Below are 25,150 nucleotides of genomic sequence, written 5' to 3' on the forward strand. Positions count from 1 at the left end.
CAGGGGCGGAAAGCGCGACCGGGGCCGCCCCGCCGACGCGCGATGCACCCTGGGTAAGGCAATAAATCTGAATACTAATGCAGGATATGCTAATGAACCCAGCGGTGCACATCGAGCATGCAAATGTTAATGACGCTATCACGACACGCAGCCCATGTGCGCGAGGGCTGTTGCGCTCCCTCGGCCCCGCCGCGGGACGCCGAGCCCTGGGCCCTGCCCGGAGGCGTTCGCGCGGTGACCCGCGGGACAGGAAGGACGGGCCTGCGCCAGACAGATCCCCGACAATGCCCGCTCCGCTCGCGGCCCGCGGGCAGAGCCGCCCCCGCAGGCCGCCGCCATTGCCCACCGCCTCCCCTCGGCGCCGCCGCGTTTCCAGGCAACGGCGCGCGCCTCGCGCTGGCGGCGTCGTGACGTCACCGCCTCGCGAGAGCTCGCCCCGCCAAGCCGCCCCGCGAGCTTCCGCCCCGCCTCTTTGCGCCGGTGCTTCACCATGGGTGAGTGGAGAGACCCGCGGCCTGCCGACATCCGCCGCCATCCCCTCGCTGCGCTGCCGCATCCGCCCCAGTCCCTCACCGGGTGGCAGCGGGGGCTGCCGCCGGCCTGCGCCGTCTTCCATCGGGGGCGGCTGCGGTAGTGCCGAGCCGCTGGCGGGGGGAGGGTGAGCAGGCCCAACATGGCGGCTGGTAGATGATGGGGGCGGGCGGCCTCGTCTCGGTGTGCCTTGATTTCCTGCAGATCCCGAGCGCTGGGCTTGCTCCTGGTGTCTGCTGCAGATGAGCAGATGCGGGTGAGGTGGAACAGCGTCCAGTGGACTCAGCAGGAGGGGCGCGGGCTGGCACTGTGCAACAGTTAACAACTTAACAAGTTGGCGGCTTGTGCCCTTGCGGGAGGTGGCGTGTTCTGCAGGGATGGTCCCCGTTAGGGACCCAGCAGGCTGAGTTGATTTGGGGTGTCTTCCGTAGGGGCTCAGCGGACAGGGGGGATGGGGGTCCCTTCCTATAGCGGACCCACCACATCCTGCCAGTAGCGTAGGATGACTGCTGTAGTGTGCCTGTCAGATCGGCATCGGGCAGAGAGTGCCCAGCACGCGAGGTACGTTGGGAGGCAGCTTCCCAAAGAGGACACGGAAGAGGGGTCTGTGTGCTTTATACAGCTCTGCTGGAAGGGATGTGTCCGGGGCAGATCTGAGTATCAATGATGAAGCTTCTCTAACTGCTGCATAAGGCTGAGTGCACTGTGCGGATACCAACCTTGGAGAGCTGAGGACTCAGAACCGTGCCCTGCTGCTGCAGCCAGGCGGGTTCGTCCCACCCTCTGACCACACTGCTCTCCATTCAGGTATCTCCAGGGACAACTGGCATAAGCGTCGCAAGACTGGGGGCAAGAGGAAGCCCTACCATAAGAAGAGGAAGTATGAGTTAGGGCGACCTCCCGCCAACACTAAGGTGAGTGATTGGGCGAGGGTGGTCAGAACTGTGTTTTCAAACTCGAGTTGCTGTTCTTGTGCTGTTAAAGGTTTAAATGCATGCTCTTTGGTGTGGGGTTGAATATCTAACACTACTTGTCTAAAAGGTGGTATTTGCTCCTCTGCTGATGGAAAGCAGTGATACATTTTTGCAGTAGGAGGCAATTTGGAGTGATGAAGCTTTCACCTTAGGTAGATGCAACAGACCGTTCTGGTCATTTACTGCATCTGCCAATGCTGGGGTTTGTCATAGTTACACTGACCACATTGCCTTCGAGGTTAGGACTGTGCTGGGCTCCTGTGAGGGCCATGCAGCACTGCAGCACCACCAGCAGCCTGGTGTTTGTTTTTGATTGCAGATTGGCCCACGCCGGATTCATACCGTGAGGGTTCGTGGGGGAAATAAGAAGTACCGAGCCCTTCGGTTGGATGTTGGCAACTTCTCCTGGGGGTCAGAATGTAAGTACATGGTGAGCCTGCTGCGTGGAAGGGAAACCTGTGCTGGTTTTCAGTACTGCAGCAGAGTAGAGGAATGCAAGCATGGATTTGTGGGCTTGGATTGAACATCCTGGATCTTGCAGCTGAAGCAGCATGCATGGTGATGATGATACTTTGACTTTACGTGGCCTTAGGGGACTTGTATTTCCACTAAGTTCACAGTGATTGGAGTGTCATAGTTACACTGAGTGACATGCTTGCCTTTTTATGGGGGAGGGGGACTAAAGAGGGGCTGAAATCCTAAATATTAATAGTTCTTCATAAATGCAGGTTTGTTCAGCAGTGAATATGGTTACTGAAAGGTAAGTGATGCTGTGCAACAGAGAAAGGTGCTGAGGATGCTTGTGAGGTCTGACCAGAGGACAGTGTTACATTAGCATGTGCAGTTTATTTCATATTCCTGCTTTGCTGAGCAAAAGTGGGAAGCCTAGAAGCAAGAGGGGAATCTCTCATACTTCCCCTGAGGAAGGTGGTTTTCTTTGATGTACAAACTGACAACACTATCACTTGAGCCTGGGCCCAGTCAGTGTTCCTGAGTAGGATGGTAAAACACCAGTAAGGAAGGTGGTGGGTTAGTGACCTGCATGGTGTGAGGGGACAGGATGTGCTTTCAGTTATCTCAGAGCATTGTCTGTGCAGTGAAAAGTGCCATTTCAGTCAGTATTGCACATGTGAAGAGGCTGGGCATGCCTTGTAACAAGGACGAGGTACATCAGTGAAGGGACTTCTCCATCTTGTGCATGACCTTCTCATATGTGGAGGGCTGTTTTCAGGGCAAGTGACTGCTAAACAGTCAAGTCTAGTAGCTAAGACACAGCTTCCCCTCTCAGTTTATTCATAACCCTCACCCTGGAGAAATGATTTCTGGAATGTGTTGCAGAGCAGTCTCACTTAGTACGGCTTAATTCAGTAATTCTAGGAAGTGCATGTAGCATTGAGCCCTGTGTGCAGTGTTAGCTGGCATCTGCTGATCTTGCAGTCTGGAAATTTTATTTTCTAGCATTGCTTAGATATTTTTGAGATGAGTTTCAGCAAGGCCACTGATCCTGGTTTTTCATGTAGGAGGGATTTAATTTCCAGGTGTAGATTTCTGTCCTAACAACAGAAAGTTTGACGGATGAAAAATAGATGCATCTTTTAGTTATGTTTAGTTCAGTGCCAGGCAGGCTGGAGGACCCTGGATGGGATGTTGAGTGTGAAGTTATTTAAAGGGTATATGTGAGATGCTGTATACTCAGCTGTCTGATCCCTGTAGGTCTGAACTCATGCTCTTCTTTTGAAAGGCTGCACTCGCAAGACCAGAATTATTGATGTTGTGTACAACGCTTCCAACAACGAGCTGGTGCGGACAAAGACCCTGGTGAAGAACTGCATCGTGCTCATTGACAGCACCCCGTACCGGCAGTGGTACGAGGCCCACTATGCCCTGCCCCTCGGACGCAAGAAGGGCGCCAAACTGGTACGCCTGGGGTTGTCCTTCTGGCTCCTGGCAGAGCAGAGTGTGCCCTGCCAGGGGCAGTTACCCATCCTGAACAGACAGGGCCTGCCAGAATAGGGGTTGGGTACCCAGAAGTGCTGGCACTGGTTATCCGAGCTGTGTTCCCATAGGTTCCCAGGATAAGTCTGGCTCTCCTAATGGGGTGCTCAGTTCCAGGAGCTCTCCCTGAGGTGTTACACCCATTTGTGCACAAGGACCTGCCTGTCGAAATCTTTGTCTTCTAATGATGATACCTTTGTCCAGTTCTGCTACTGAAGGGAGAGCGATGACAATTTAGGATGCTGAGGAAGACTTTGCAGGTCGGGTTCTTGTGCTGGTGAGAAGCTTGGGGATTGCTAATTAAATTTAAGCATGTTTTTAAGTGTCTTGAAACTATGCTGAGCCATTACTCTTCAAACCCTGAACTGCTAGAAGGTATTTAAAACCCCACATGTAGCATTCAGGTTAATCCTTGCATTAAAAGCAAAGCACTTCTCATCCGAGTACTGTGTAGTGCAGAAGCAGGGGGAGAGCTTGTAACTTGTCTGCCTGGACTTGCACCACACCCAAGCACTGTAATTATTTCTGCAGAGGGAAAGAGTATTCACTGCTTTTTGTAGGAGGATTAATTCACCAAGGAAACCTTTGCAGTTTCATTGACTTGAGATCAGCCTTCCCTAGGGCACTGTGCTCACTTGCCAGCAGTGATTCTGGTTAGCAGTGTTTCATTTCTTGGTCTCAAAAGCGAAATGCAGCACCTGGTTCTGTGAGATCAAAGTATTTGTACTTTGGCCAGGTATGACTTGAAAAACAGTACAGTGCTGAGAATACAAGGGTCTCCTTCATCATAGTGGAAAACACCTGTGTTAGTGGAAGGTGGCCAATTGTTTAACAATTTTTTTTGCCTTTTCTCTTGGGTTCAGACTCCTGAAGAGGAGGAAATACTGAACAAGAAACGTTCAAAGAAGATCCAGAAAAAATACGATGAGCGAAAGAAGAATGCCAAGATAGCAAGTATTCTTGAGGAGCAGTTCCAGCAAGGAAAGCTACTTGGTGAGTCCCCGGCAGCATTAATGTAACTTGTACTTCGATCTTCTCCAGTGATAACCCACTTGTGGCAGGATGGGGAAATCTGCCTAGCCAGGCTCCTGCAGTTGGTAATTCCTGTTTGGGCTTTGAGAAAGAAATGGGTCTCAAGACTTGGAAAATGGGAAGTGTGTGTCAGAAAAATGTGCTGCAGGCATCTAAGAGCTTTGATGTTTCAAGGTCTGGCAAATAGTTGAGTGAGTGTTCTGAAGTCTTCTGGTGATGAGACCTTTGTCCGGTTCTGCTACTGACCCCGAGCGATGACAGTTTGGAGATCTGAGGAGGACTTCATTAGGGACTGAGCATCAGCACAGCTTCCAGAGCATGGTACCTCAGGAGGGGCTGCTGATGTAGGCACATGAACTGGTGACTCGGTTACTGAAGAGCTGCTCGTTTGTGCTGCTGCAGAGAGGCTGCGTGCAGTGTTTGTTCTTTGGTGTGTGCACTGGGGTGGGGAATTGCCAGACTTTAACTGGATGACTTCTCCTTGCAGCCTGCATTGCCTCCAGACCTGGACAGTGTGGCCGAGCTGATGGCTACGTGTTGGAAGGCAAGGAATTAGAGTTCTACTTGAGGAAGATCAAGGCCAGAAAAGGCAAATGAAAAGCTGTTGTGCTGAGAGAACGAATAAAACCCAGAGTCTACTACCGTAACAGGTTGTGTGCTCATTTGTATGTGCAGTGTGGAGGGGGCTTCTGTAGCTCCACCTGCATTGTAAAATGTGAAGGAAGATGGAACTCTAGGAATCCCTGAGCCCTTTAATGTCTTCAGGCAAAACTTGACCCTGCATGTGCTCAACTAAAACATCTCCGTGGGTTCTAAGTGACTTAAAGGACCAAGTATGTGTGAAAAAGTTGGATAATGTCCAGTACTGGAAACCTATGATCAGGAGGAAAGTGCAAGTGCCCACCCCCTTTAAGAGTTCTGGGTTCCTGGGAGCTCCTGAGGTCTGTCTGGGCCCCCCTGTCCCTGTGCTGTGTTAGGTCAGCATGTGCTGTGGTTGGGGTGTTGGAGAGGTCAGTGGGGAAGTGGGCTAAGTCTGGCTGAAAACTTGGCTGTTATCCTTCAGCCTCTGCAGCTGGTAACTCATGCGTCTGCCCTCCACATTACACGAGCTCCCGTCCCCTGGTTCAAGCCAGCAGCCGCTTTTGGTGTTTCCTGCCTGGTTGTACAATTCCCTGCAGGATCCAGTATCTTTTAACCAAACTAGGTGGCACTGCTTAGTGACCAGCTGGTCTTTCCCTGACCTCCTTGGTCTCATTCCAGTGCAAGATCAATTCCTTCTAGCAGAAGGGCCAGGCTCACGTCATGGTCTGTCCCTTTCGAAAGCTGGATACAAACTCCAGCTTTCTGTCCTGTCACTTGTGGTGGAATTGGAAAGCTGTAGTGAACAAAAGCTCTTCTGGATGTTTTGGGCTGATGGTGATACTATTCCTAGAGGCTTCTGTCCTTAAGGAAAGTAAATCTCTGCAAATAGTTGCCCTTTTTGCAGGTATTGGGGGAAGTCAGGAGCCCATCTGAGGGCTGGCCCTGTACCATGGGGCAGGCCAGGCTCACACACCTTGTGCCTGTCAGGTGAACACACCGCACACTTCATGCCATTTCTGTATTTTCACAAAAGCCTCCTTTATCCATTGGATCACTGGTGGAGGTTAGGCTTCCTGCAGCCCCAGCATCACAGTTACTAGCTCTGGAGGAGGTGGCCATGATCATGCCCCAAGCAGAGTTGTGGCAAGACCCAAGTCTCATGCTTTAAAAATCCAACTCTCTGCCCCTCAAATAGCTTGGTTTTGGGGAGAGGGTTTTTTTTCCTGTGATGCTGTGCCGTGTTTGCCAGGTGTAACAGCAGGAGGTGCCCTCGGGAGTGTGGGTTTATCCTGAGTTGCTGGCAGGGAGCTGAGCATGAGTCAATGCCAGAGCTGCGCACTGGAGATTGGTACCTGTTCTGATGGCCCTGGCAGCAGGTTGTGACATGGGTGTGCACTGGCACTGCCTGACAGATCGGCTCTGTGCTCATGGGCACTGAGCAGAGCTGTGCCCAGCTGCGTGCCACTGCAGTTCAGGAGTCCCTGGCAGTGGGACCTGGGCTGGGTGAGATGTTTGCACAAGCACATTCCTTCTCCATGGTGATCCAGCGTACACTTTCCCTGCTCTCCAGCAACGCCTGCTTTCCAGAGAGGTGGGGTGGAGGCAATAAGGGCACTTGGCAGGGATGTGTCATGGCTGCTTCCTCTGAGTGTGTTTCTTCTCTCCCCTTGTCCTCCACAGAGTGCAAACAGCATTCAGGGTGTTTATGGGGAACTTTGTACAGATGGAGAAACTCAGGCTTACGGAGCAAATGCCAGCTTTGTGTCAGAGCAGGGTTATAAACCTGTCCCCTGATGAGCAGGATTATGGCTCATCAATGCACGCTGCTTACAAAGTTACTGCTCTGAGAAACGCAGCTGCCAAGGGCAACCACCCCCGGGAACGAAAGTGGCACCTGGAGCTGCGCTGGAGGTGTGGCATGGGAACAGGACAGGGGCAGCTGGCCAGGGCTGTGTGGCACTTCACTCCCAAGGTGGCTCAGGCTGTGGGATGCACAGCCCTATGGATGGCGCAGGGAGTGGGCAAACCTGCTGTGCACTGAGGCAGGAAGTGATGGGCAGGGGCTGGGGCTAAGCACAGCTTTAGCCTGGTTAGACTTAGGAAGTGCAAAAGCCTGGGCTAAGGACCTTACCCACTTCTGATAGGTGCAGAGTCTGAATTTTAAGAGCTGCTTTCATAGGATGACCAGCCGGCAGCATAACCCAGGTGGAGTCACTTGTTTTGTGTCCTGCTCCTTGCTGTTGAGTGGCTCTCTCAGCTCCACACAGTATTAACTTTGGGGTATTTTCACAGGACATGATCCAAGCCAGGAAATGACCTTGTGGTTACACTTTAATAGGTCCAGTAGTGACCTGGAAGGCAGTGGGGGAGAAGCAGGGATGGCTTGTTGAGGGAATTCGGGAGCTTTAAAGGAAGGGGGACTTGCAGGAAAGGGAACTTTTTAACTAATATACTTAAAGAAAACACATGTCTGAGTGTGCTGGGGCTGTCATAGGCAAAGAAGAGGGAACACCGGGTTTGGTCACGCCTCCCTGCCACCTGTCACAGATGGAGATTTGGGAGGGGGCTGCAGGTACCAGAGCAGGGGCTGGACAAGATCCAGTGGGGTGATTTGGGTCACTCCCCTTTGCAGCTGTGGCATCTGAGTTTAAGCTTCATGAGAAGGAACAGAAAGGACAGGACATTACATCATTCCCAGCAGCCCTGGGAATGGGACCCCGGGGTATGTGATCAGAGGGGACACCCAGGAAAGGGCTGAAGGTATTTCTAGAGCACAGGTGAAAAATGCAGCTGTTGTTTTACCCTACTCAAAATCTGCAGCCATGGGCTGGGCTGTAGCCCCTGAAGACAGCTGCTAACCCTGCCTGTCCTGTCTTTGCCCTGTGGCAGTTTCTGGTCCTTCTGTGTCCCTGTGGGGATTTGGGGCATGATTGGCATGAGCCAGGGTACACTGAAATACTCTGGCTGTAGTACTTGGCAGAGGGTGGTGGAGGGATATTAAAGGCTGGGATACTTTCCCAGGGCCCAGGAGGGAGCAGGGAAGGAAAAATTCCAGCTGGATATAAACCAGTGGGAAACATTCATGAGTGACAGGAGACATGAAGGGAGATCAACCCATCCTCATCCCCAACCCAGGTGGGGCTGGGACTGAGCAGTGCTAGGACTGAGCAGTCCCACCATGGCTGCTGGAAGCCACACTGCACTCTGCAGGAAACACCACTTCCTTTGCCGGCCGGAGCACCGCGTCCTGCCCTGCCCAGCTCCCTCCCTTCCTGCCTGGGCACCAGGCCCAGGACAGCTCCAGAGCAGACAGGGTGGCCAATGCAGCTTCCAGCCTGGAGAATGTCCCCCTGGGCAGGGGGAGCAGGACTTAAGGGTCCCCCCCCCATTCCCACAGAAGGGCTGGAGCACCATGGGTGAGACTTGCTGGGGGTGCCTGTGTTGGGCAGTGATTTACAGCACTCCCAGCCTTTTCCCTGCTCCCAGGAGCCCCACTAATTCTTGTTTTGTTCAGGAACTGCAGCATTTACAGCAGGCTGACACCTTCCCCACCCGAGTTGTAAATCCTGGTCCAAGGCAAAGGCTCTGCTGACCTTTAGCCAGTGCCCAGCTCTGCTCTGCCAGGGTGACAAAGTGACTCCAGGGATGCTGGGCAAGACCTGCACTGGGCCATCACCCCGGGCATGGGAAGATTGATGGGGTAGGAGTGAAGTCCACCATTCCTGCACTTCCCACATCCCACTGGTTGGCTCCCCACCACCTCAAACCGCACAGACAAAGGAATAGAGTCGCACTGCCAGAAGTAAAATGATTTATTTCTTACTGAGAGCTGGATCCTACAGGGCTAGCTGCAAGGAGCCCTTCTGATGCCACCCTGCATGTGTATGCACTTCACACACCCACTCACACAAGTGTGCATGCACACTCCGTGAAGCAGCTCATGTGCATTGACTGTTTCAAGTCCCTGTGCCGCAGTGGGGTGTGGGGTGGGCAGCAGGCAGAGCCACCACAGGCTTCCCCTGACAAGCCCAGGGCACCTCATCCAAATACGACACCCCCTGCAGACCACACAGGCAGTGCCAGCCCTGTTTCATGTCTCCAGACCCTGTTCTCTGCAGGTTGGAGAGCAGCAGGTCTGTGCCAGATACCAGCTGGCTCCAGCAAGAGAGGAAGCTCTGGTCAGTGGGTCTGGTGCACACAACATCGTCACTTGATCCCCAAAACCACCTTCCCTCCATGTCCTTCCTCAGGCACCACCAGCCTGTGGCAGGGTCCCCAGAGTCTGAAGCATCCTTGCACCCCTGCCCAGCTGCAGCACATGGCAAGCGAGGGGTTCACATGGGAGCACAGGGGAAGGGATGGGTATCTGGGGGTGCAGCTTTGCAAACAGCCACTGTAAGCCACGGCAGAACAACTCATGCCTCTCCTGCACTGGCAGCTTTCACTCCTGCCCAGCCCCTGCCATCCTGCTGGTGCATCCCAGACGCGGAGTCCAGGTCCTCGCATCAGTGCAGGTCAATGGTCTCATACTCCAGGTTGTCTGAGTCTTCCAGCTCGATTCCAGGCACCAGGTTGTAATAGCTGGTTGACTGACTCATGTAGATCTTCTCCCGGTCAGCAGAGTCCTTCAGGACTTCACTCACGCTGACAGTGTCCACCTCTGGCTCACTGCCCAGCTCCTCTGCCCTTGGTGCTGGGGTGCCCAGCTGCCCTTCATGGGATGGCACCTGGGAACTGCTGGGGGATCCCACCTGTATCTCCACCTCCTCATAGAGGTCTCTGCTACTCTCCAGTGGATCCACGAAGGGCTGGAGCACGACCTGTTTCCCCAGGAGCACTTTCTTCTCAGTCCTGGAGGGAGCGGCAGGCAGCTCATAGGGGATGTAGTGGTGGGGCTCTGCAGACACTGGAACACTGCTCCTCTCTGCCATGGCCCGGTGGCTCTGGGACCTGCTCTGCAGGCTGTAGTTCGTCTTTTTCTTCCGCCGGCAGAAGCACCAAGTGATGATGGTGAGGATGAGGAGAGGGGGCAGGCAGATGAAGAGAGCGGTGAGGCTGTGTGAGCGACACAGCTCATCCCGGGGTATGCTCTGGAGGCCCACACCGTGGTAGTGCTCTGGTGTGTGGCAGATAACCTCAGCAGCCTGGCTGGACCAACCCTCCAGGTTGGTGAGCAAAGCACAGCTGCAGTCCCAGCTGTTGTTGGAGAGCTGAAGCTGGAGCAGAGATGGCTTCAGGAGGCTGGCAGGAAGGAAGGTGAGGGCATTGAAGCCCAGGTAGACCTCCTGGACCTGGGAAGATGCTTTCAGGAAGGACTTGGGTAGCTCCTGGAGCTGGTTGCTGTCCAGATAAAGAACCCTCAAATTAGGGGCATCTTCCAGAAAGCTTCCAGGGAGACTTTCCAGCAGGTTGTGACTTAAATGTAAGACTTCCAAGGCAGGAGGGACTCCCTGTGCATTGCTGATGGCTGTGATGCTGCAGTGTGAGAGGTAGAGCTCCCGCAGCCCCTGCACCCCCATCAGTGCACCCCAGTCCAGGTGGGTGATGTTGGAGCTGGTGAAGTTGAGGCAGCAGCTCTCAGGGAGCGGAGCCTCCCGGAAAGCCTGGTAGTCCATGGGCTCTGGGCAGTTGCAGATTGGCGGTGCTGGGTCGAGGGCAAGGCCGGCAGCGAGCAGGAGGCTGCCCCAGAGGGACACGGTGCCCAGCCCAGCGCCTGCGGGGAGAGCAGAGGGAACGGTGACTCCCTGTGCGACCTGCCCTCCCCTTCCCTTTCTCCAGCCTTCCCGGCGGGGGAAAGTGAACCCCACTTTTCCTCCCCACCACGAAAGGACCCGGTGGCCGCAGGTCCTCCCGGAGCCGTCCCCCAGTGCCACCGTGCCCCGCCAGCCCGGGGCGGCCTCTCCCGCGACGTCCCGCTGCTCCGGCCGGGTGCTCGCGGGCAACGAGCGACCCCCGGAGCTACGGCCGTGCCCCCGGTGCCCTGCCCGGCCTCACCTGCCGCCGCTCGCCCCATCCTCCGGGGCCGCTCCGCGTCCCGCCGCGTTCCCACCGGGCGCGGCCGCCGGCTCCGCCTCGCCGCGGGGCGGCCCCGCCGCATCCCGCCCTGGCCCCGCCGCCGTCCGCCCCGGCCCGGCCCGGCCCATGGTCGCCCTTCAGCCCCCCGTGCCCAGTCCCCTTGCAGGGGTCCCGCCAGCCATGGACCCTCCCGCCACACTGTGCAGCGGCACCCCCAAATTACGCTTGACCCAGCTCCCCTTCAGCCAATCAATTTGGTGTCCCCCCTTATTCTGCCCCTCCTCCATAAGCCAGAGCACCCATCCTTTCATCATCCTTCCCCTCTCCATTCCCCAGAAACAATGTCCCTTCCCAACTTCTCCCTCTCCACCCCCTCTGCCCCACCAGAAGCCATGTGTCCCTCCAGCCCCCTCCGTACTCCATCATCAGCCCCCCCCAAGCTCCTGGAGAGGGGCTGGGCTGGGCTCTGCTGAGTTTGTCTCTCTCCTGGGATGGGGAGAGGGCACGGTTGGGTGCAACTGCCAGGTCCACTGGGGAAAGGATGCAGAGTGGATATTTCAGCTGGATGGGGACCAAAAAAGGGCCAGCATCGCACTCCGCCACTGGACCCCTTATGAATTCCTTCCATCCCACATAAGTCCCAGGCCGGTAAGGAGGAACAGAGTCAGACATGAGCACTACATCCCACAGAAACGCAGTGCTGGAGAGGGGAGGTCTGTTTCCACACCCTGAAAGTGCATGTGTGCTCACTGCAGGGTGAATTGGGTAAACTGAGGCATGTGGCGTTGTACCAACAGCTCTTTGCTTTGGTACTGGTGGAGGTGGGTAAGATGGGACTTAGGCTGACCATGTGCAGTGCTGTGGTGCCTTGTGGAACCTGTCCATTCCTGGGGTGCCTTGGCCTCTGCTGTTGCTGGTTCTTCTTCCCCAGCTCACCCAAAGGACCAACCACCCTCTCCATCCTCCTCCTTGGTGGCTGCAACCCCATGCCTTGCAGAGCTGTGCTGAGGGATGGGAAAACCCCACTCCTGGAGGGGTCAGGACTGTCACCCCAATCTTGGGGAGCTTGTCTGCACCCCAATGCTTCGTTGGTGTTGCTCTTGCAGTCCAGGCATTGCATGCAGGGCACACAGCAGTGCCATGTAGCTGCCCTGGGAAGGCAGCCCTGATGCAGATGTGAGCTGGCATCTGGGTTCAGCTCCACTGCTCCTGATGTTGCTGAGCATCACTGAATGCTGCGAGGGTGGGGGGACCAGGCCAGGGCTGACTATCACGGAGGACAGAGATCCCACAGCCTCGCTGGGCTCTTGTGGTATTTTACCACATGCACAGGGGAAAAAGGTTTCCTAATATCTAGATGGAATTTCCCTTGATGCAGCTTGCATTGGGTGCCTGTCCTGATTTAGCTGTACACCTCCCCAAAGAGCCTGGCTCCCTTTTCCTGTAACTCCACCTAAATAGCTGCAGGCAGTCAGGAGTTCACTCCAGAGCCTCCCCTTCCCCAGGCCCAACAGGCTGGTGATCTTAAACCACAGTTCCTCCCACTGCCCCAGATCAGTGATGGGAAAACCTGTGACTGAGATGCTCTGCATCACAGGGGACCCCAGCTGCAGGTGGCAGCGGGCTGCTCCCAGGCTGCATCCCTCTTGGAGAGGAGGTGCCTCAGCCGCGGCAGGACAAGGGCTGTGGGGTCCATCCATGCCCCTTGCCCGAGACCTCACCCAGAGGCAGTGGGGAGCAGGAGCAGAGATGGCAGCTCCCAGTCCCCACAGGTCCCCCCTGTGCCTCTGCGGGGGATCCCGGGACAGCCCCTGTCTGTCACATCATCCCCAGACAGGTCCCCCGGGGCCTCCCTGCACTCCTGGGTGCCTCCACCCACACATTGCCTGCTGACGCTGACTCAGCTCCGGCAGCCCCGAGATGGGGGTTTTCCATCGGAAAACCTGTGATGCCACCAGTGTCCCAGGGAGCCCCGGGGCCGTGATGGAAACAGGCAGCATCCCCCAAGGGCAGCAGCATCCCAGCCTGCTTCTGGGCCATGGTTGCTGATGGGCAGTGGATTTGTGTGTGCTTCCCCTACAAAAGCTGGAAACCCAAGAGAAAAACCAGACAGATCTGTATCATTTCCTTTTTCTCTTCAGGCGGGTTTTCTCCGTTTTTCTGCAGAAAAAAATAGGGAGTTAGTTCATCTCCAGTACCCTGGGGTGAAAGGGGGTGTGCTGGGAAGAACGGGACTGTTTGCCAGAGGTGCTCATGCAAAACCTTCAGCGTATTCAGGAGCACAGTGAGCATCAGTGGCGAGAGCCCTGAGGTGCAGTGGGGGGAAACTGAGGCACAGAGAAAGGGATGGTCACACAGCCATGCTGTGTGTGGTGGGAGCAAGGGAAGGGCACCGGGATCTGCTCTTGAGGGGCTCTTGCAACAGTGCTGCTTCAGACTCGTGGGAGCTGTGGGTTTGCAGCCACCTCTGCCAGCTCCCACGCCCGCGGGGAGGGAGAGATGCCAAGCATCCTTCCATGACCCGTTTCGGGTGGCAGCGAGGCGTGTTCTCGTCACGGCCATTAGAGAGCAGCACCGCTATGGCGCCTTGCCCGGCCACCACTGCACACCCAGCACAGCCTGGCCACCCCGCAGCACCAGAGCTCCCAGGATGGGGTGCCCAGGCACCGAGGGGCAAGGATGGTGAATCCTATCACCCCTTCATCTCCTGCTGTTCCCTGTGTGCCCAGCGCCCCAGCTGGGGTGGGCTGTGACCCTCTTTGCCTGGGCCCTGGCACAGAGTGAAAGGCTCTTGGGGAGTGTCTGCCTACATCTTTGTCACAAGGGAGGGCAGGTCAAGGCCCACAGGGGCTTTGAAATCCCTCTTTGGGCCACAGCCTTTCCATGGGAGGGAGGTTGACACACACTGGTAACAGCTGTGAGGGGATACACGCTGTGAGCAGGTGTTGTGCGTGTGTATTTACAGATGCGCATGGGGAGGGGGCTCTGTGTGTCCTGGGAGGCAGGGGAGGGAGCTCTGCATGTTTGTGGGATCTCAGTGTGACCGTAGGGGAACCCTGAGTCAAGGGGAGGTTGTCGGTGTCTGTAGGAGGGGGGTGCATCTATTGGGGGGGACCCTGTACTGGGGGGCTGTCACTGTGTGTGCATGGGAGGGCCCCTGTGCGGTGGAGGCAGCGAGACCCTGGCTGGGCTTCACCCCCGGTGTCACAGCCGGCAGCGGGGCACCACGGCATTCCTGGAACCCCTTCCCCGTGCTGCGGCCCCTTTAAGGGCGGCGGGGGCCGCCCGGGGGCGGGGCTCCGAGGGTGACGTCATCGGCCCCCTGATAAAGGCGGCGGGATTCCCGGGGCGGCAGCGGCGGCGCGCGCCAGCGGGGCCACGTGCGCGGGGCGCGGCGGAGCCCCGGCCCGGGATCCTCCTCATCCTCCCGCGCCCGCCATGGAGTCCGCCGGCCTCTTCCCCCCTTTCGCCGCCGCCTCCCTCCCCGCGCGGCCCCCGCCCGCCCCGGCGCCGCCGCCCCGCGCGGCCGAGACCACCCGCATCATCACCGACCCGATCTCCGGCCGCTCCTACTGCAAGGGCCGCCTGCTGGGAAAGGTACCGGGAATGGGGGAAGGGGGCTGGGCCGCCGCGGAGGGCACCGGCTGCGCCGGGGTGAGCTGGTGCGGGCGAGAGGAGGGGCGGGGGCTGCGTGCCTGCTCGACCCCCCCCATTCTGGGCGGCCCGGGGCTGGATGCAGCCCCTCGCCCGCCGCCCCCACCCTCCCCGCCTCTCCCGGCGGGCCTGCAGCAGTGCTGGAAGTAGTGAATCACCCGGACTGGCTGCGTGCCTCGGCGGCTATCGGAGCCGCATCGGTTTCGGGGCGCCCCGCGGGGTGTGCGTGGGCCGGTGGGTGCCCCGGTTCCCAGGGGTGCCGGCCCGCGCCGCTCCGCCGCACGCAACTTTTCCTCCGGCTGACAGCAGCGTGTGTAGGAGGAGGGTGCCGGTTCCCAGCCCGGCCCGAGCGGGCTCGGCGGCTGAGTGTGCAGATTGGAGGGTGACATCACGGCAGGAAAAACCTGTCTCCATGGGGCTGCCTTTCGATGGCCTCCGGTCCCCGGGCTTCCTGCTCTGCGCAGGACTTTCCAGGTTGATCTATCATGTGGAAATATCCAAAGTCCGGCCACAGTGGGAGGAAAAATGCCCTGGAGGTTTTACAAGAAATGTTAAGAAAATACCTGGTTGAGAGCATCATAGTTCAGATCTTAGTGGGCGACGCAGCAGGAGGGAGCGTGTGACGCCTGCCGGGCTCTGCTGCCAGGGAAGGGAGGAGGAGGTTTGTAAGCAGGCAGGGATAAGGAGCTGTCTCTCACCCATCCGTAACCACCTCTTCCCTTGCAGGGCGGGTTTGCACGATGCTATGAAATGACAGACCTCTCCAGCAACAAAACCTATGCCGTGAAGGTCATTCCTCACAGCCGGGTGGCCAAACCCCACCAGCGGGAGAAGGTGGGTGCCATGGGGCTGGTAGGGTGCTGGGCTGGTGGGGAGGCAGCAGGAGCCCTGTGCTCACCTGACACTGCTGCTCTCTTTCAGATCACCAATGAGATTGAGCTACATCGGGACTTGCATCATAAGCACATTGTCAAGTTCTCCCACTACTTTGAGGACTCAGAGAGCATCTACATCTTCCTGGAGCACTGCAGTAGGAAGGTCAGTGCTGCTGTGCCCTCCTTGGCAAAGGATCTAAACAGCCATAGCTGGCTGGAGCAGGCCTTACCGAGGTGTTTTGTCAGCACTCCCCTTCTCCTGAGCTGTCAGCTGTCACACCCTCTGAGCTCACCATAACCTGTGGGGTTTTGCACGGCACTGGGCACTCCATCAGCTGTCCATGTTTCTCTGACTGCCTGCTCACGGTGGGGCCACCATAAAGCCAGTGGTTCCCATGGCTCTGCTGAGCAGCCACAACCTCGTGTGGGGAGTCTGCTGAGGTCATGGCTGTGAAAAGAAGGATTATTTGTGAATGTGCAACTTCTGGAAGAACTGGCTTTGACCCTGCCTAGCCTATGCCTAGTCAGCAGGGCTGCCTGTTCTCCCTGCCTGCGATCACAAGCTGCCTTCTCTCCCTTTGCAGTCCCTGGCCCACATCTGGAAGGCACGCCATACTCTGCTGGAGCCCGAAGTGCGTTATTACCTCAAACAGATCATCTCAGGCTTGAAATACCTTCACCTCAAGGGCATCCTGCACAGAGACCTCAAGCTTGGTGAGTGCTGTGGTTGGCACACGGTGTTGTGTGGGGAGCAGCTGTCCCCAAGGGACTTGTGGTGACACATCACCCTTGACTTGCAGGCAACTTCTTCATCAATGAAAACATGGAGCTGAAGGTGGGGGACTTTGGGCTGGCTGCTTGCCAGGATGTCTCTGACCAGAAGAAAAAGTACGTGTCCTGTTCCAGGGTTTCACTCTTCTTCCTCCTGTGGCTTCCCAGGAAAGCAGAGGGGCAAGGGGTCCCTCCTGGTCTTGGGAAAGGAAGCCTTAGGGCCCCTTCCTGGGGTGAGGGAGCGATTCCCGCTCCAGCTGCAGGCAAGGCGAGGGGGCTGGGGGCTTTGTGGCTCCTCCAGGAGTGAGCTTGCAGCCGTCGGGGAGAACAATGTGTTGACTATTGCTATTGTGCCTGCCTGGCTGCCGTGCCGGCTGCACAGGCTGGGACACAAAGGCTCTGTTCCTCTTCAGCTCTAGGACAGGCTCTTCCCAGCAGCTCCCCAAGAGCAGCTGCTCCTGACCCCTGTAAGCTGGAGAGGAGGGAGCCTGTATCCTTGTAGATGGAGGGGGGCTTTGGGCCACAAAGAGCAAAAGGGAGTGGGGAGGACAAGGCTGTAAGCTTGGAGCAGGGGGAGGCAGTCTGTGAGGGGATGCAGAGCATGCTCTGATCTGGTGCTCTGCCCTACAGGACAATATGTGGGACCCCCAACTACCTGGCCCCAGAAGTGCTGCTGAGACAGGGTCATGGGCCAGAGTCGGATGTGTGGTCTCTGGGTTGTGTCATGTAAGTCTGTCCATGTGTGGGGAGGGGTCCAGGCACCCTGCCTGGGGTGGGGGGCAGCTGCTCTGTGGGCAGCCTGATGAGGAAGTTTTGTGCTTTGCCTCGTGGCTCTGCAGTGGTTGCTGAAAGGCAGGGGGAGGGCAGTGAGTGGCTGGATCCTGCTCAGCCCCACTTTGGAGCAGGTGCTGCCTGTAGCCATCCTGGGATGCTGTGGGGACTGTGCAAGCAAGACCTGCACAGGGCAGGTGTGCTCATGTGTGCTCATGCTCCAGTTCAAAGCAGGCTTGACCACACTGTGAACCTGATAAACAATGGAAAATCTCTGTGGCTGCCGCGCTGTTTGCTCAGGGAGCAATCGCTATTTCGGCACATCCAGCCCCTTGCCCGGCTGCTGGCTGCAAGCTTCCTGCTCCATTTTCCACCCTGGTGGCCATGAGGGTGGGAGCAGCGGGAGCCTTTGCCTGCCAGCTCTTTGTCCTTCCTCAAGGCTCCTTGCCTGTCGCTCTAAACAGTTGCTAGGGGGAAGCGTGGCCGGATGTGAGCATGGCTGTCTGGGCTGGAAGTGGTGCTCTCAGCCAGGTGTGGCCGGCCAAATGCCAATAACTTCCTTGCTTTAAGTACTGCTGAGTCACAAACCTGGTGGGGATCTGACAGTGGAATGCATGTCCCCTCCCAGGTACACCCTGCTGTGTGGGAACCCTCCCTTTGAGACCTCTGACCTCAAGGAAACCTACAGGTGTATCAAGCAGGTGGAATACACCCTCCCAGTCTTCCTCTCCCTGCCCGCCAAGCACCTCATTGCTGGCATCCTCAGGCGTAACCCCCAGGACCGCTTCACCCTCGAGGAGATTTTGGACCATGAGTTCTTCAAGGTGAGTGGGTGGGGGCCTGGGTCAAGGGACCCTTCTCCAAGTGGGATGAGGCTTTTTGGGCTGTGCAGGGTGCTGTTCTTGTCCTTTCCTAAGTCTCAGTCCTTCAAAGGGAGCAGCCGCTGTCCTGCCCAAATGCCAGCCAGAGGAACTGAGGGATCTGGTGTGCTTCTGCTGCCTTGTTGCTATAGCAAGGGGTTGTTTCCTGTACTGATGCCAGTCATGGCTCTGAGGCTTGACGGAAACACAAGCTGGCTGTCAGGAGGGATGTGAATGACTGCGGTCAGCCCAGAGCAGCTGCTCTGCCTGGAGCATGTGGCCTATGGAAACCAAACCTTTCCCTTGACCTCTCTGCAGGGCTACACGCCTGAGAAGCTCCCTCCCAGCAGCTGCGTGATGGCTCCAGAGCTGAGTCCCCCAAATCCTGCAAAGACTCTGTTTGCTAAAGTCACCAAGACACTCTTCAGGAAGAAAAAATCTAAGGGTGAGTTTGTGCCTTGCCAAGGAGCCTCTGGGTGACCCTTTCTTCTGGGAGAAGTGGATCCTGTCTTCTGGAGAGAGACCTCCTGATGGGTCTCTCTGGACCCCTTGCCTAGGGATGGCACAGGCTGGGTGTGCCCCTGCCCTTCTTGTGCTGGAGGCCTGGCATGGGTGTGTGCCTGGAGAGCGGATGCTGTGCCGCAACCCATGGGGCAGTTCCTCCTGGAAGCCCTGTGTTGCATGAGAACTGGGAAGTGAAAGTGGGAGGCAGCTATCTAACAGCCTTCTTGCCTCTGTGGGCATGGGAATAGATAAGGGAGAGCTGAGCTACTGGGAAGGGATGGCCTGGATGTCCCCAACCTCTGTGCTCAGCAGCATGCTCATCTCTTGCTCTCTTCTCAGCCAAGAAGGGCTCTTCAGAGGACAGGGATGACATCTCCAAGCTGGTTACTGGGCTGATGAAGACCTCAATCTGTCGGCAGATGAGCTATAAAACTGTGGAAGGGAATGAGGTGAGAACATCTCTGAGGCCATGCACGCCTTTCTTTGGGGGAGCAGGCAGGACTGTGGTAAAGCCAGCTCTCTCCGCAGGCCACTCCTATATCGTGCCGCAGTGCCAGCTCCAGCCCTGTGGAGACGGTGGTGGAAGAGACGTCTCACAAGTCTGCGTCCCCCTCCATCCGGGGAACGATGGCCAGCAGCTGTGAAGGTGAGCAATACCTGCCCCAGCCACCCCAGCCTGCCCCAAGCTTCCTGTCATGCCTGGGCTGATAGCGGGGCCAGCTGACTCAGCCTGTCATCTTCTGCCCGCAGCCTTTGAAGATTGCATCAGCGCCTCTGCCATCATCGAGTCAGCTGTCCGACTCCTGCGGACCTGCCTCTCCTCCATGCCTCCAGGTAAACTGGTTGGACTGCTCTGGGATGGGATAGGGTGCTGTGCATCCCCTTCCTCGTGGGATGAAGGCATGGCTGCTATTTGGGGTACAAACAGCACCCTAAATGGTGCCAGAGACTGCTGCAGGGATCTGCTCCCCCTGGGGAGGTGAGAGGGACAGGGGCTGGCTGGCTGCTCTGCTCACCTCCTCTCTTCTCCAACAGCGGAGAAAAACCCAGCTTCCCTGGCCCGCCATGAGCACTTTGTGTGGGTGAGCAAGTGGGTGGATTATTCCAACAAGTACGGCTTTGGCTACCAGCTCTCCAACCACAGCATCGGAGTGCTCTTCAACAACGGCACGCACATGACGCTTTCCCCCAACCACAGGTGAGCAGTGGGAATGGGGCTCATCTCTGTCTCTGGGGAAGCCCCCTTGAGTGGGGAGTCTGTGCCAGGGTGGGCATCCCTAAAACTTGTGCTGTGCTCCCTCCAGGACTGTCCATTATAACCCGACCAACAGCAAACACCTGGTGTTCTCTGTGGCCGCCATCCCTGAGCAGCTGCAGGGACAGATGAGTGTCTTGCGCTACTTTGCGTCCTACATGGAGCAGCATCTCATGAAGGTGAGTGCTGGAGCCCAGGGCTGGACATTGGGTCATGGCTTGACCACACCACTTGGGCTGGTTGGACTCCCTGCTTGCAGGCTGTGGCCAGGTGGACACTGAGTTGTTCCCTGGGAGTGGGGACCCCACTGAGGGGGTGCCCAGCTTTGGTGTTGTGTGTGCTGGTGGCAGTGCTCCTGTGTGTGGGACCAGTGGCTTATGCAGACCCTTCTCTCAAAGGGAGGTGACCTGCCCAGCATAGATGACCTCGGGCAGCCAGCCCTGCTCCTCCTGCAGTGGGTAAAGACTGACCAAGCCTTGCTCATGCTCTTCAGCAGTGGCACCCTCCAGGTATGTGTGAGGCACAGTGGAGATGCCCAGATCCTTTTGAATGATGGGGGGGGTCTTCTGGTCTGTTTTGGATCATGTCTTCCCCAGCCCAGGGGGGGCTTCAGTTGGATGCTTCTGTCTGCCCCTGTGCTAGGGCTGGCTCATTCCTGCCATGAGACATGGGCAGGGGGATGCTCCTGGGCAGGTTGGGGAGGGGGAATGGGTTGAGGCAGGAAATGTGGCTCTGTCCTGGCTCCCAACATGCTGTGGGAAGCATGGGTTAAACCAAGCCCAACCTGTCTCCTAGGTGAATTTCTACAATGACCACACCAAGGTGATCATTAGCAAGCCTGACCACTCCTGCCTTGTCACCTACATCAACCGGGAGCGCAACTCCTACACTTACAAGCTGTGCAGCATCCAGGAGCTGGGCTGCTCTCCTGAGCTCCACCACCGCCTCAGATACATCCTCAGGCTTCTCCAAGAATGGGCTGAGGCCTAGCCTGGGTCCTTGGGGGACCCTGTCTGGACACAGAGGTTTCCCCCTGCCCTCCCCTGCGATGGGAGGTATGATGTGGTGCTGGCTAGCCCCTGGGCACCCTGTATCCTGGTGCTCAGCTGGATTCTGGACTAAGACATGTGGATGTGGTTACAGCAGCAGGTCTGGATATCCTTGCTGCTCCCTGGCTCTGGGCAATCACTGTCTTCCCACTGGCAGCTCCTGCTCTTGTGGTGCTGGTCTCGATGGAATGGACTGGGGTGTTACAGGGTGGTGGTGGTGGATGAGTGTCCTGCAGCCAGGTTTGGGGCTGGCAACTGCCTGTGATGGGGGCTCAGGCTGCCCTGTCCTGGTTGATGCATCAGTTGCACAGACCCTCTGCATGGCCTGGAAACAGCTGCCACAGCCTTGATCTCAAACTTTGGGTACTGTAAGGTAGGAAAAACCCCTTACCAGGGATGAAGGGTGCTGCCTGCCCTGCCAGGGGCTCCGTGGGCTGGTGTGTGCCATTCCACAACTGCTACACTAAGGAGGGGGCTGGGCCGGGCCCAACTGTGCCCTGTCTCTTCCCAAATTATGAATTGTCTGGTACAACCTGAGGTTTGATAAAGGGTGGGGGATGGGACCTGAGGACTTGCCTGGAGAAGCCCTCATTTTGTTGGGACCCAGGGTTGTTTCTTATTTCAAGGCAGTCTCTGCCACGTGGGACTATTTATCTTATTTATATGGAATTATTTATTTTCCTGTTGGTCTGTCCATGTGCAGTTCCCCTCTCCCTGACTCGCCTCAATAAAAACTTACTTGTGTAAGGGCAAACTGTGTCTGCCTTGTATGAAGCTGGAGTCACAAAAGGGCTTCAGCCTCATTCTTGCTCCAGAGCTGCTTCTGCCTGCCAGGGCTGACTCTTCTTGCCACTGATTGTTGCTGGGGGACAAAGGCAGGGAGGCAGGATGGGTGTGAGGAGCCCATGTGGTACCTGCACTGCTTTCATGGGACTGGCACTAAGGCCAGAGTTAGCTCTTGCTCATGATGGTGGAGCCCTGGAGCTGCCTCAACTTCTTGCTGCTGCCAAACTCATTCCCATTCCTTTCTGCACTTGGACCCAACCCAGCTGCTCTCCTGATTCTGCTGAGCTGCAGAAGGCAGGAGCTATGACCCAGGTGATGGAGGGGTTGCCTGGGTCCTTGCACTGACATCTTGTGTGATGGGGTAGGAGCTGGGCATGAAGCCAGGAAAGAGCTCTGTGTGAGCTTGCTTTGAAGGTGATCTGTGTAATCAATCTGCCTCGGAGCAGCTTGTGCTGTGAGAAGCAGCCTGGGCTCCTCCAACAGCCTTGGGCAGTTCCAGGGAAATCCAGCCTGTTGTGTTTGCTGCCACTTGGATCTTTTTGCAAGCCATAGGCAGGGGAACTGCAGCGTGGGTGTGAGCTGAAGCTGGAGTGAGCATCCATATCTTGCTCCCTGCACCTACCCTGGCCCAAGACTCCAGGTATGACACAAAGCTGGACACAAAACCTCTTTATTTCAGGCTCCTCTCTCCCTACAGCTCTACAAGACTGGAGAGGCACATGCTACTCAAAGTAGACCCCGTACACTGTGGCCACAGCAAAGAGGGAGGCATTGGAGAAGGTAGCGGAGGCAAAGCTGTCAGTCTCAGGGTCCCATAGTCCCCGGCTGGCCACCACCAGGCTCTGCTGGCCCTGCTGGCCCAGCACCACGTGGCAGACCAGCTTGTATCGGGGTGGCACTACCTCCTTGGCCTGGCTCTGCAGCAGCTCAGTCAGGCTCTGGGCTAGTGGTGCACTGCCCTGGGGACTGTACACAGTGGCCCCCAAGGCCCTGGCCAGGGTCCCCTCCAGCACCCGCTGCACCCGCTCCACATTGAACTTGCAGCCTTTGTCTGGCCCCATCCTGTAAGTGTTTTCGAGGCGGGTCTTGAGGATGGGTTGGAAAATTGGGAGCCCAGTGAAGCTAACACGTCTGTGGAGCATCCAGGGGCCAATGGAGGGACGTCTGCTCCCCGGGACCATCCCAAATGAGCTGCGGCGGCTGAGGATGGAGTTGCGGCGGGAGAGCAGCGGGGCTGGTTTGCTGTCCTCGCTGCCCTTGCCTGGCGCTGGGGGCTGGGAGCCACGGCGTGTAGTGCGCAGCGAAGGGGCTTCAGTGTTGTCTGCAGCCAGCACCTGGGCTAGCAGGGCCATCTCTGGGAAGGGCTGCTCAGCCATAGGGGTGGCCTGCAAAGGAGATGGCCTGAGTGAGGTGTGAGGCAGGTGTCCTGTAGCCTGTCCATCCTCCTGCCTCTCTGCTTCACTTCTCCCTGCCCTCTGCAAATCCCATGCCTCCTGGCATGTGGGTCTCTGTGAGGCAAGATGCAGAGGGGCTGGGAGATCCGTGGCAGCTGTCTTCCCTTCTCCAGTGCCTCCATGCCCAGCAGACTTGGCCAGCTGGGGCTGAGCCAGTGCAGCTATGCATGGTCCACACAGCCCTCTGTTCTCCCATCCCCAGCCTTTCCCCTGGCACAGGTGAGTGGCTCCTTCCCCAGTGTTCTTGTCTGCATCTGATCCCACACTTACCCTTAGTCCCACTCCCGTCCTTCCAGAGTAAACCCAGGGGCCTTGCCTCTGGCGGATGTCACTGCCCAGGACCAATCTTCGTCTTGCAAGTTGCTGTGAGCAGGGCCAAACCTGTTGTGCTCCTGGAACAAACCTGTTGTTCTCCTGGAAGGTGAAGTGTTGCTATGTGACACTGTAGGTCTCCACGGCTGTTCTAGGGCATGGTTTCTGTAACTCCTTGTTTCCTGGTCCCTGGACAGCCCTGTTCCGCTTCACTCCTGCCCTCTCTGCACTTTCAGCTGTGCCACCACAGGGACATGGTTACTCCAGGCAGGTTACTCCTTCAACCTCAGCTCCCTGCCAGCCCTGAAAAATGCAGGCTGGTGTTGGATATGCAAGAGAAGAGCTGAGGGGGGAGAATAGCCGTGATTGCTACTTTGTGCCCTAACTATGGGATGCACTGGGGCTGGGACCTCCAACAGCTTGATTTTGCTCAGACATTTGCATCCTTTGGGTACTTATGCACCATTGCACCAAGGGACAGTCTGGGTGGGTGGGCACCCATTGAATCATATAATCACACAGTGGGTTCTGTTGTCCTTAAAGGTCACCTAGTTCCAAACCACCTGCAATGGGCAGAGATGCCACCCCTAGACCAGATTCCTCAGGGCCCTATCCAACCCATCCCTGAACGCTTCCATGAAACGGATAGAGCACAGCCCTGCCCCATGCCAGAGACCCTGCTGCTGTAATGCCCATGGGAGGGGGGGCAGGTCCCTGGGGGCTCCCGGCCCTGGCCGGGGTTTCTCTCTGCCAGCGGAGCCCAGCCCAGCTGGTACGACAGGCTGCTCCATCAATGTGCCTTTGTCTGGCCCGGCTGCCGAGCTATTTGAGGAAAGTGGAGACAGCTTTTGTGTTTCTATCTCCCATCAGAGGTATTTATAGCCTGCCTCTGACTAGCGCTGCCAAGCTCGCTGCCAGCTGGACCCCATTCCCAAGGGAATGGGGCCTCAGCTCCGGGCCCCATTCCTGCCTCTCCCTCGCACCACCCACTGACAAGCAAGGGTGGATCCCTCCATGGGCAATCCTGTCCTTGGGCTGCTTGAGGCCAGCCAAGGGTTGGAGAACAGGGATGAGGCATCCCCTGGCACAGCACTTGGTCTGGGCTTAGGTGAGCAACCTAATCTAGTGGGTGGCATCCCTGCCCATGGCAAGGGGGTTGGAACTAGATGGTCCCTTCCCACCCAAGCCTTTCTTTGAGGCTGGTGATGCTTTTTTCTGCCTGCACTCACCTGTGCCCTAAGCAGACATGAGAGCTGCAGGGCTCTGGCCTGGAGCATCGCAGGAGAGAACGCTTCCCCCATTTCAGGGGACAAATCTCCCTGCTGGGCTCCAGTCAGCTCCAGTGCTGCTGCTGGGGACCCAGCTATGCCCAGCGGCTTTCCATGGGGGCTGTGCAGGTGGAGGTGAGGGCGATCTCCGCACGTGTGCTACCGCGTCTATGCTACCTTTTCCAAAATCCCAGCTGCCTGCCTCTCTTCCCCCTATCTCCTTGCTCCGCAGCAAAGCCACCAGCTCGGGACCCATGTCCCCGTGCCAGAGCCAAGCCATGAAGCACGGGAAGGAATTCCACTCGCAGCAAGACGCAGCCCTGCTTCCCCATCCGGTGAGTGCCGGACGGAGCCGCCTCGGCGAGGTTGTGCTTCACGCCTCGCTGTCCCATCGCTCCCTCCCACGGCCCCCCCGGCAGCCCGGCCTCCAGCCCCAGCGCTGCCTGCCAGGTTTCCCTAGCA

General features: G+C 57.3%; 4 protein-coding genes and 5 non-coding genes across 9 annotated transcripts; 7 read left to right on the forward strand and 2 right to left on the reverse strand.

Annotated features, from left to right (window-relative positions):
- Window positions 1–249: 249 nt before the first annotated feature.
- Window positions 250–5,179, forward strand: RPS8 (ribosomal protein S8). The gene is made up of 6 exons (XM_069023226.1): window positions 250–494; window positions 1,339–1,445; window positions 1,825–1,924; window positions 3,247–3,422; window positions 4,364–4,493; window positions 5,020–5,179. The coding sequence occupies exons 1-6, from the start codon at window positions 491–493 to the stop codon at window positions 5,127–5,129; spliced, it is 627 nt and encodes a 208-aa protein (XP_068879327.1). The 5' UTR covers window positions 250–490; the 3' UTR covers window positions 5,130–5,179.
- Window positions 1,186–1,270, forward strand: LOC138114407 (small nucleolar RNA SNORD55/SNORD39). Its single transcript, XR_011152618.1, has one exon. It is a non-coding gene; the product is annotated as a small nucleolar RNA SNORD55/SNORD39 (small nucleolar RNA).
- Window positions 1,630–1,733, forward strand: LOC138114411 (small nucleolar RNA SNORD46). The gene has a single exon (XR_011152621.1). It is a non-coding gene; the product is annotated as a small nucleolar RNA SNORD46 (small nucleolar RNA).
- LOC138114409 (small nucleolar RNA SNORD38) lies at window positions 3,679–3,751 on the forward strand. Its single transcript, XR_011152619.1, has one exon. It is a non-coding gene; the product is annotated as a small nucleolar RNA SNORD38 (small nucleolar RNA).
- On the forward strand, window positions 4,740–4,811 carry LOC138114410 (small nucleolar RNA SNORD38). Its single transcript, XR_011152620.1, has one exon. It is a non-coding gene; the product is annotated as a small nucleolar RNA SNORD38 (small nucleolar RNA).
- Window positions 5,180–5,737: 558 nt separating the features above from the next.
- On the forward strand, window positions 5,738–5,867 carry LOC138114419 (small nucleolar RNA SNORA35). Its single transcript, XR_011152630.1, has one exon. It is a non-coding gene; the product is annotated as a small nucleolar RNA SNORA35 (small nucleolar RNA).
- Window positions 5,868–8,915: 3,048 nt separating this feature from the next.
- Window positions 8,916–11,179, reverse strand: LOC138113827 (uncharacterized). The gene is made up of 2 exons (XM_069022638.1): window positions 11,109–11,179; window positions 8,916–10,827 (listed from the first exon to the last, which is right to left on the reverse strand). The coding sequence occupies exons 1-2, from the start codon at window positions 11,125–11,127 to the stop codon at window positions 9,620–9,622; spliced, it is 1,227 nt and encodes a 408-aa protein (XP_068878739.1). The 5' UTR covers window positions 11,128–11,179; the 3' UTR covers window positions 8,916–9,619.
- A 3,312-nt stretch (window positions 11,180–14,491) lies between these two features.
- On the forward strand, window positions 14,492–21,622 carry PLK3 (polo like kinase 3). The gene is made up of 15 exons (XM_069023227.1): window positions 14,492–14,726; window positions 15,510–15,617; window positions 15,705–15,821; window positions 16,243–16,372; window positions 16,459–16,546; window positions 17,060–17,155; window positions 17,829–18,024; window positions 18,379–18,505; window positions 18,904–19,013; window positions 19,093–19,210; window positions 19,315–19,398; window positions 19,600–19,762; window positions 19,869–19,998; window positions 20,218–20,328; window positions 20,615–21,622. The coding sequence occupies exons 1-15, from the start codon at window positions 14,568–14,570 to the stop codon at window positions 20,807–20,809; spliced, it is 1,932 nt and encodes a 643-aa protein (XP_068879328.1). The 5' UTR covers window positions 14,492–14,567; the 3' UTR covers window positions 20,810–21,622.
- Window positions 21,623–22,339: 717 nt separating this feature from the next.
- Window positions 22,340–24,686, reverse strand: DYNLT4 (dynein light chain Tctex-type 4). The gene is made up of 3 exons (XM_069023229.1): window positions 24,650–24,686; window positions 23,379–23,522; window positions 22,340–23,039 (listed from the first exon to the last, which is right to left on the reverse strand). Exon 3 carries the CDS (start codon window positions 23,028–23,030, stop codon window positions 22,377–22,379), a length of 654 nt encoding a protein of 217 aa, XP_068879330.1. The 5' UTR covers window positions 23,031–23,039; window positions 23,379–23,522; window positions 24,650–24,686; the 3' UTR covers window positions 22,340–22,376.
- Between the last annotated feature and the right edge of the window lie 464 nt (window positions 24,687–25,150).

The sequence above is a fragment of the Aphelocoma coerulescens genome, chromosome 8 (genome assembly GCF_041296385.1).
Source record: "Aphelocoma coerulescens isolate FSJ_1873_10779 chromosome 8, UR_Acoe_1.0, whole genome shotgun sequence".
Taxonomy (NCBI): Eukaryota; Metazoa; Chordata; class Aves; order Passeriformes; family Corvidae; genus Aphelocoma; species Aphelocoma coerulescens.

Bases quoted from the DNA above. Each gene is read 5' to 3' on its own strand.
- RPS8 (XM_069023226.1), top strand. The intron at 1,446-1,824 runs GTGAGTGATTGG...TTTTGATTGCAG, and splicing joins GACCTCCCGCCAACACTAAG to ATTGGCCCACGCCGGATTCA. The intron at 4,494-5,019 runs GTGAGTCCCCGG...TTCTCCTTGCAG, and splicing joins CCAGCAAGGAAAGCTACTTG to CCTGCATTGCCTCCAGACCT.
- PLK3 (XM_069023227.1), top strand. From the start codon at position 14,568: ATGGAGTCCGCCGGCCTCTTCCCCCCTTTCGCCGCCGCCTCCCTCCCC. The intron at 16,547-17,059 runs GTACGTGTCCTG...TCTGCCCTACAG, and splicing joins GTCTCTGACCAGAAGAAAAA to GACAATATGTGGGACCCCCA. The intron at 19,399-19,599 runs GTAAACTGGTTG...CTTCTCCAACAG, and splicing joins CCTCTCCTCCATGCCTCCAG to CGGAGAAAAACCCAGCTTCC.
- DYNLT4 (XM_069023229.1), bottom strand. From the start codon at position 23,030: ATGGCTGAGCAGCCCTTCCCAGAGATGGCCCTGCTAGCCCAGGTGCTG.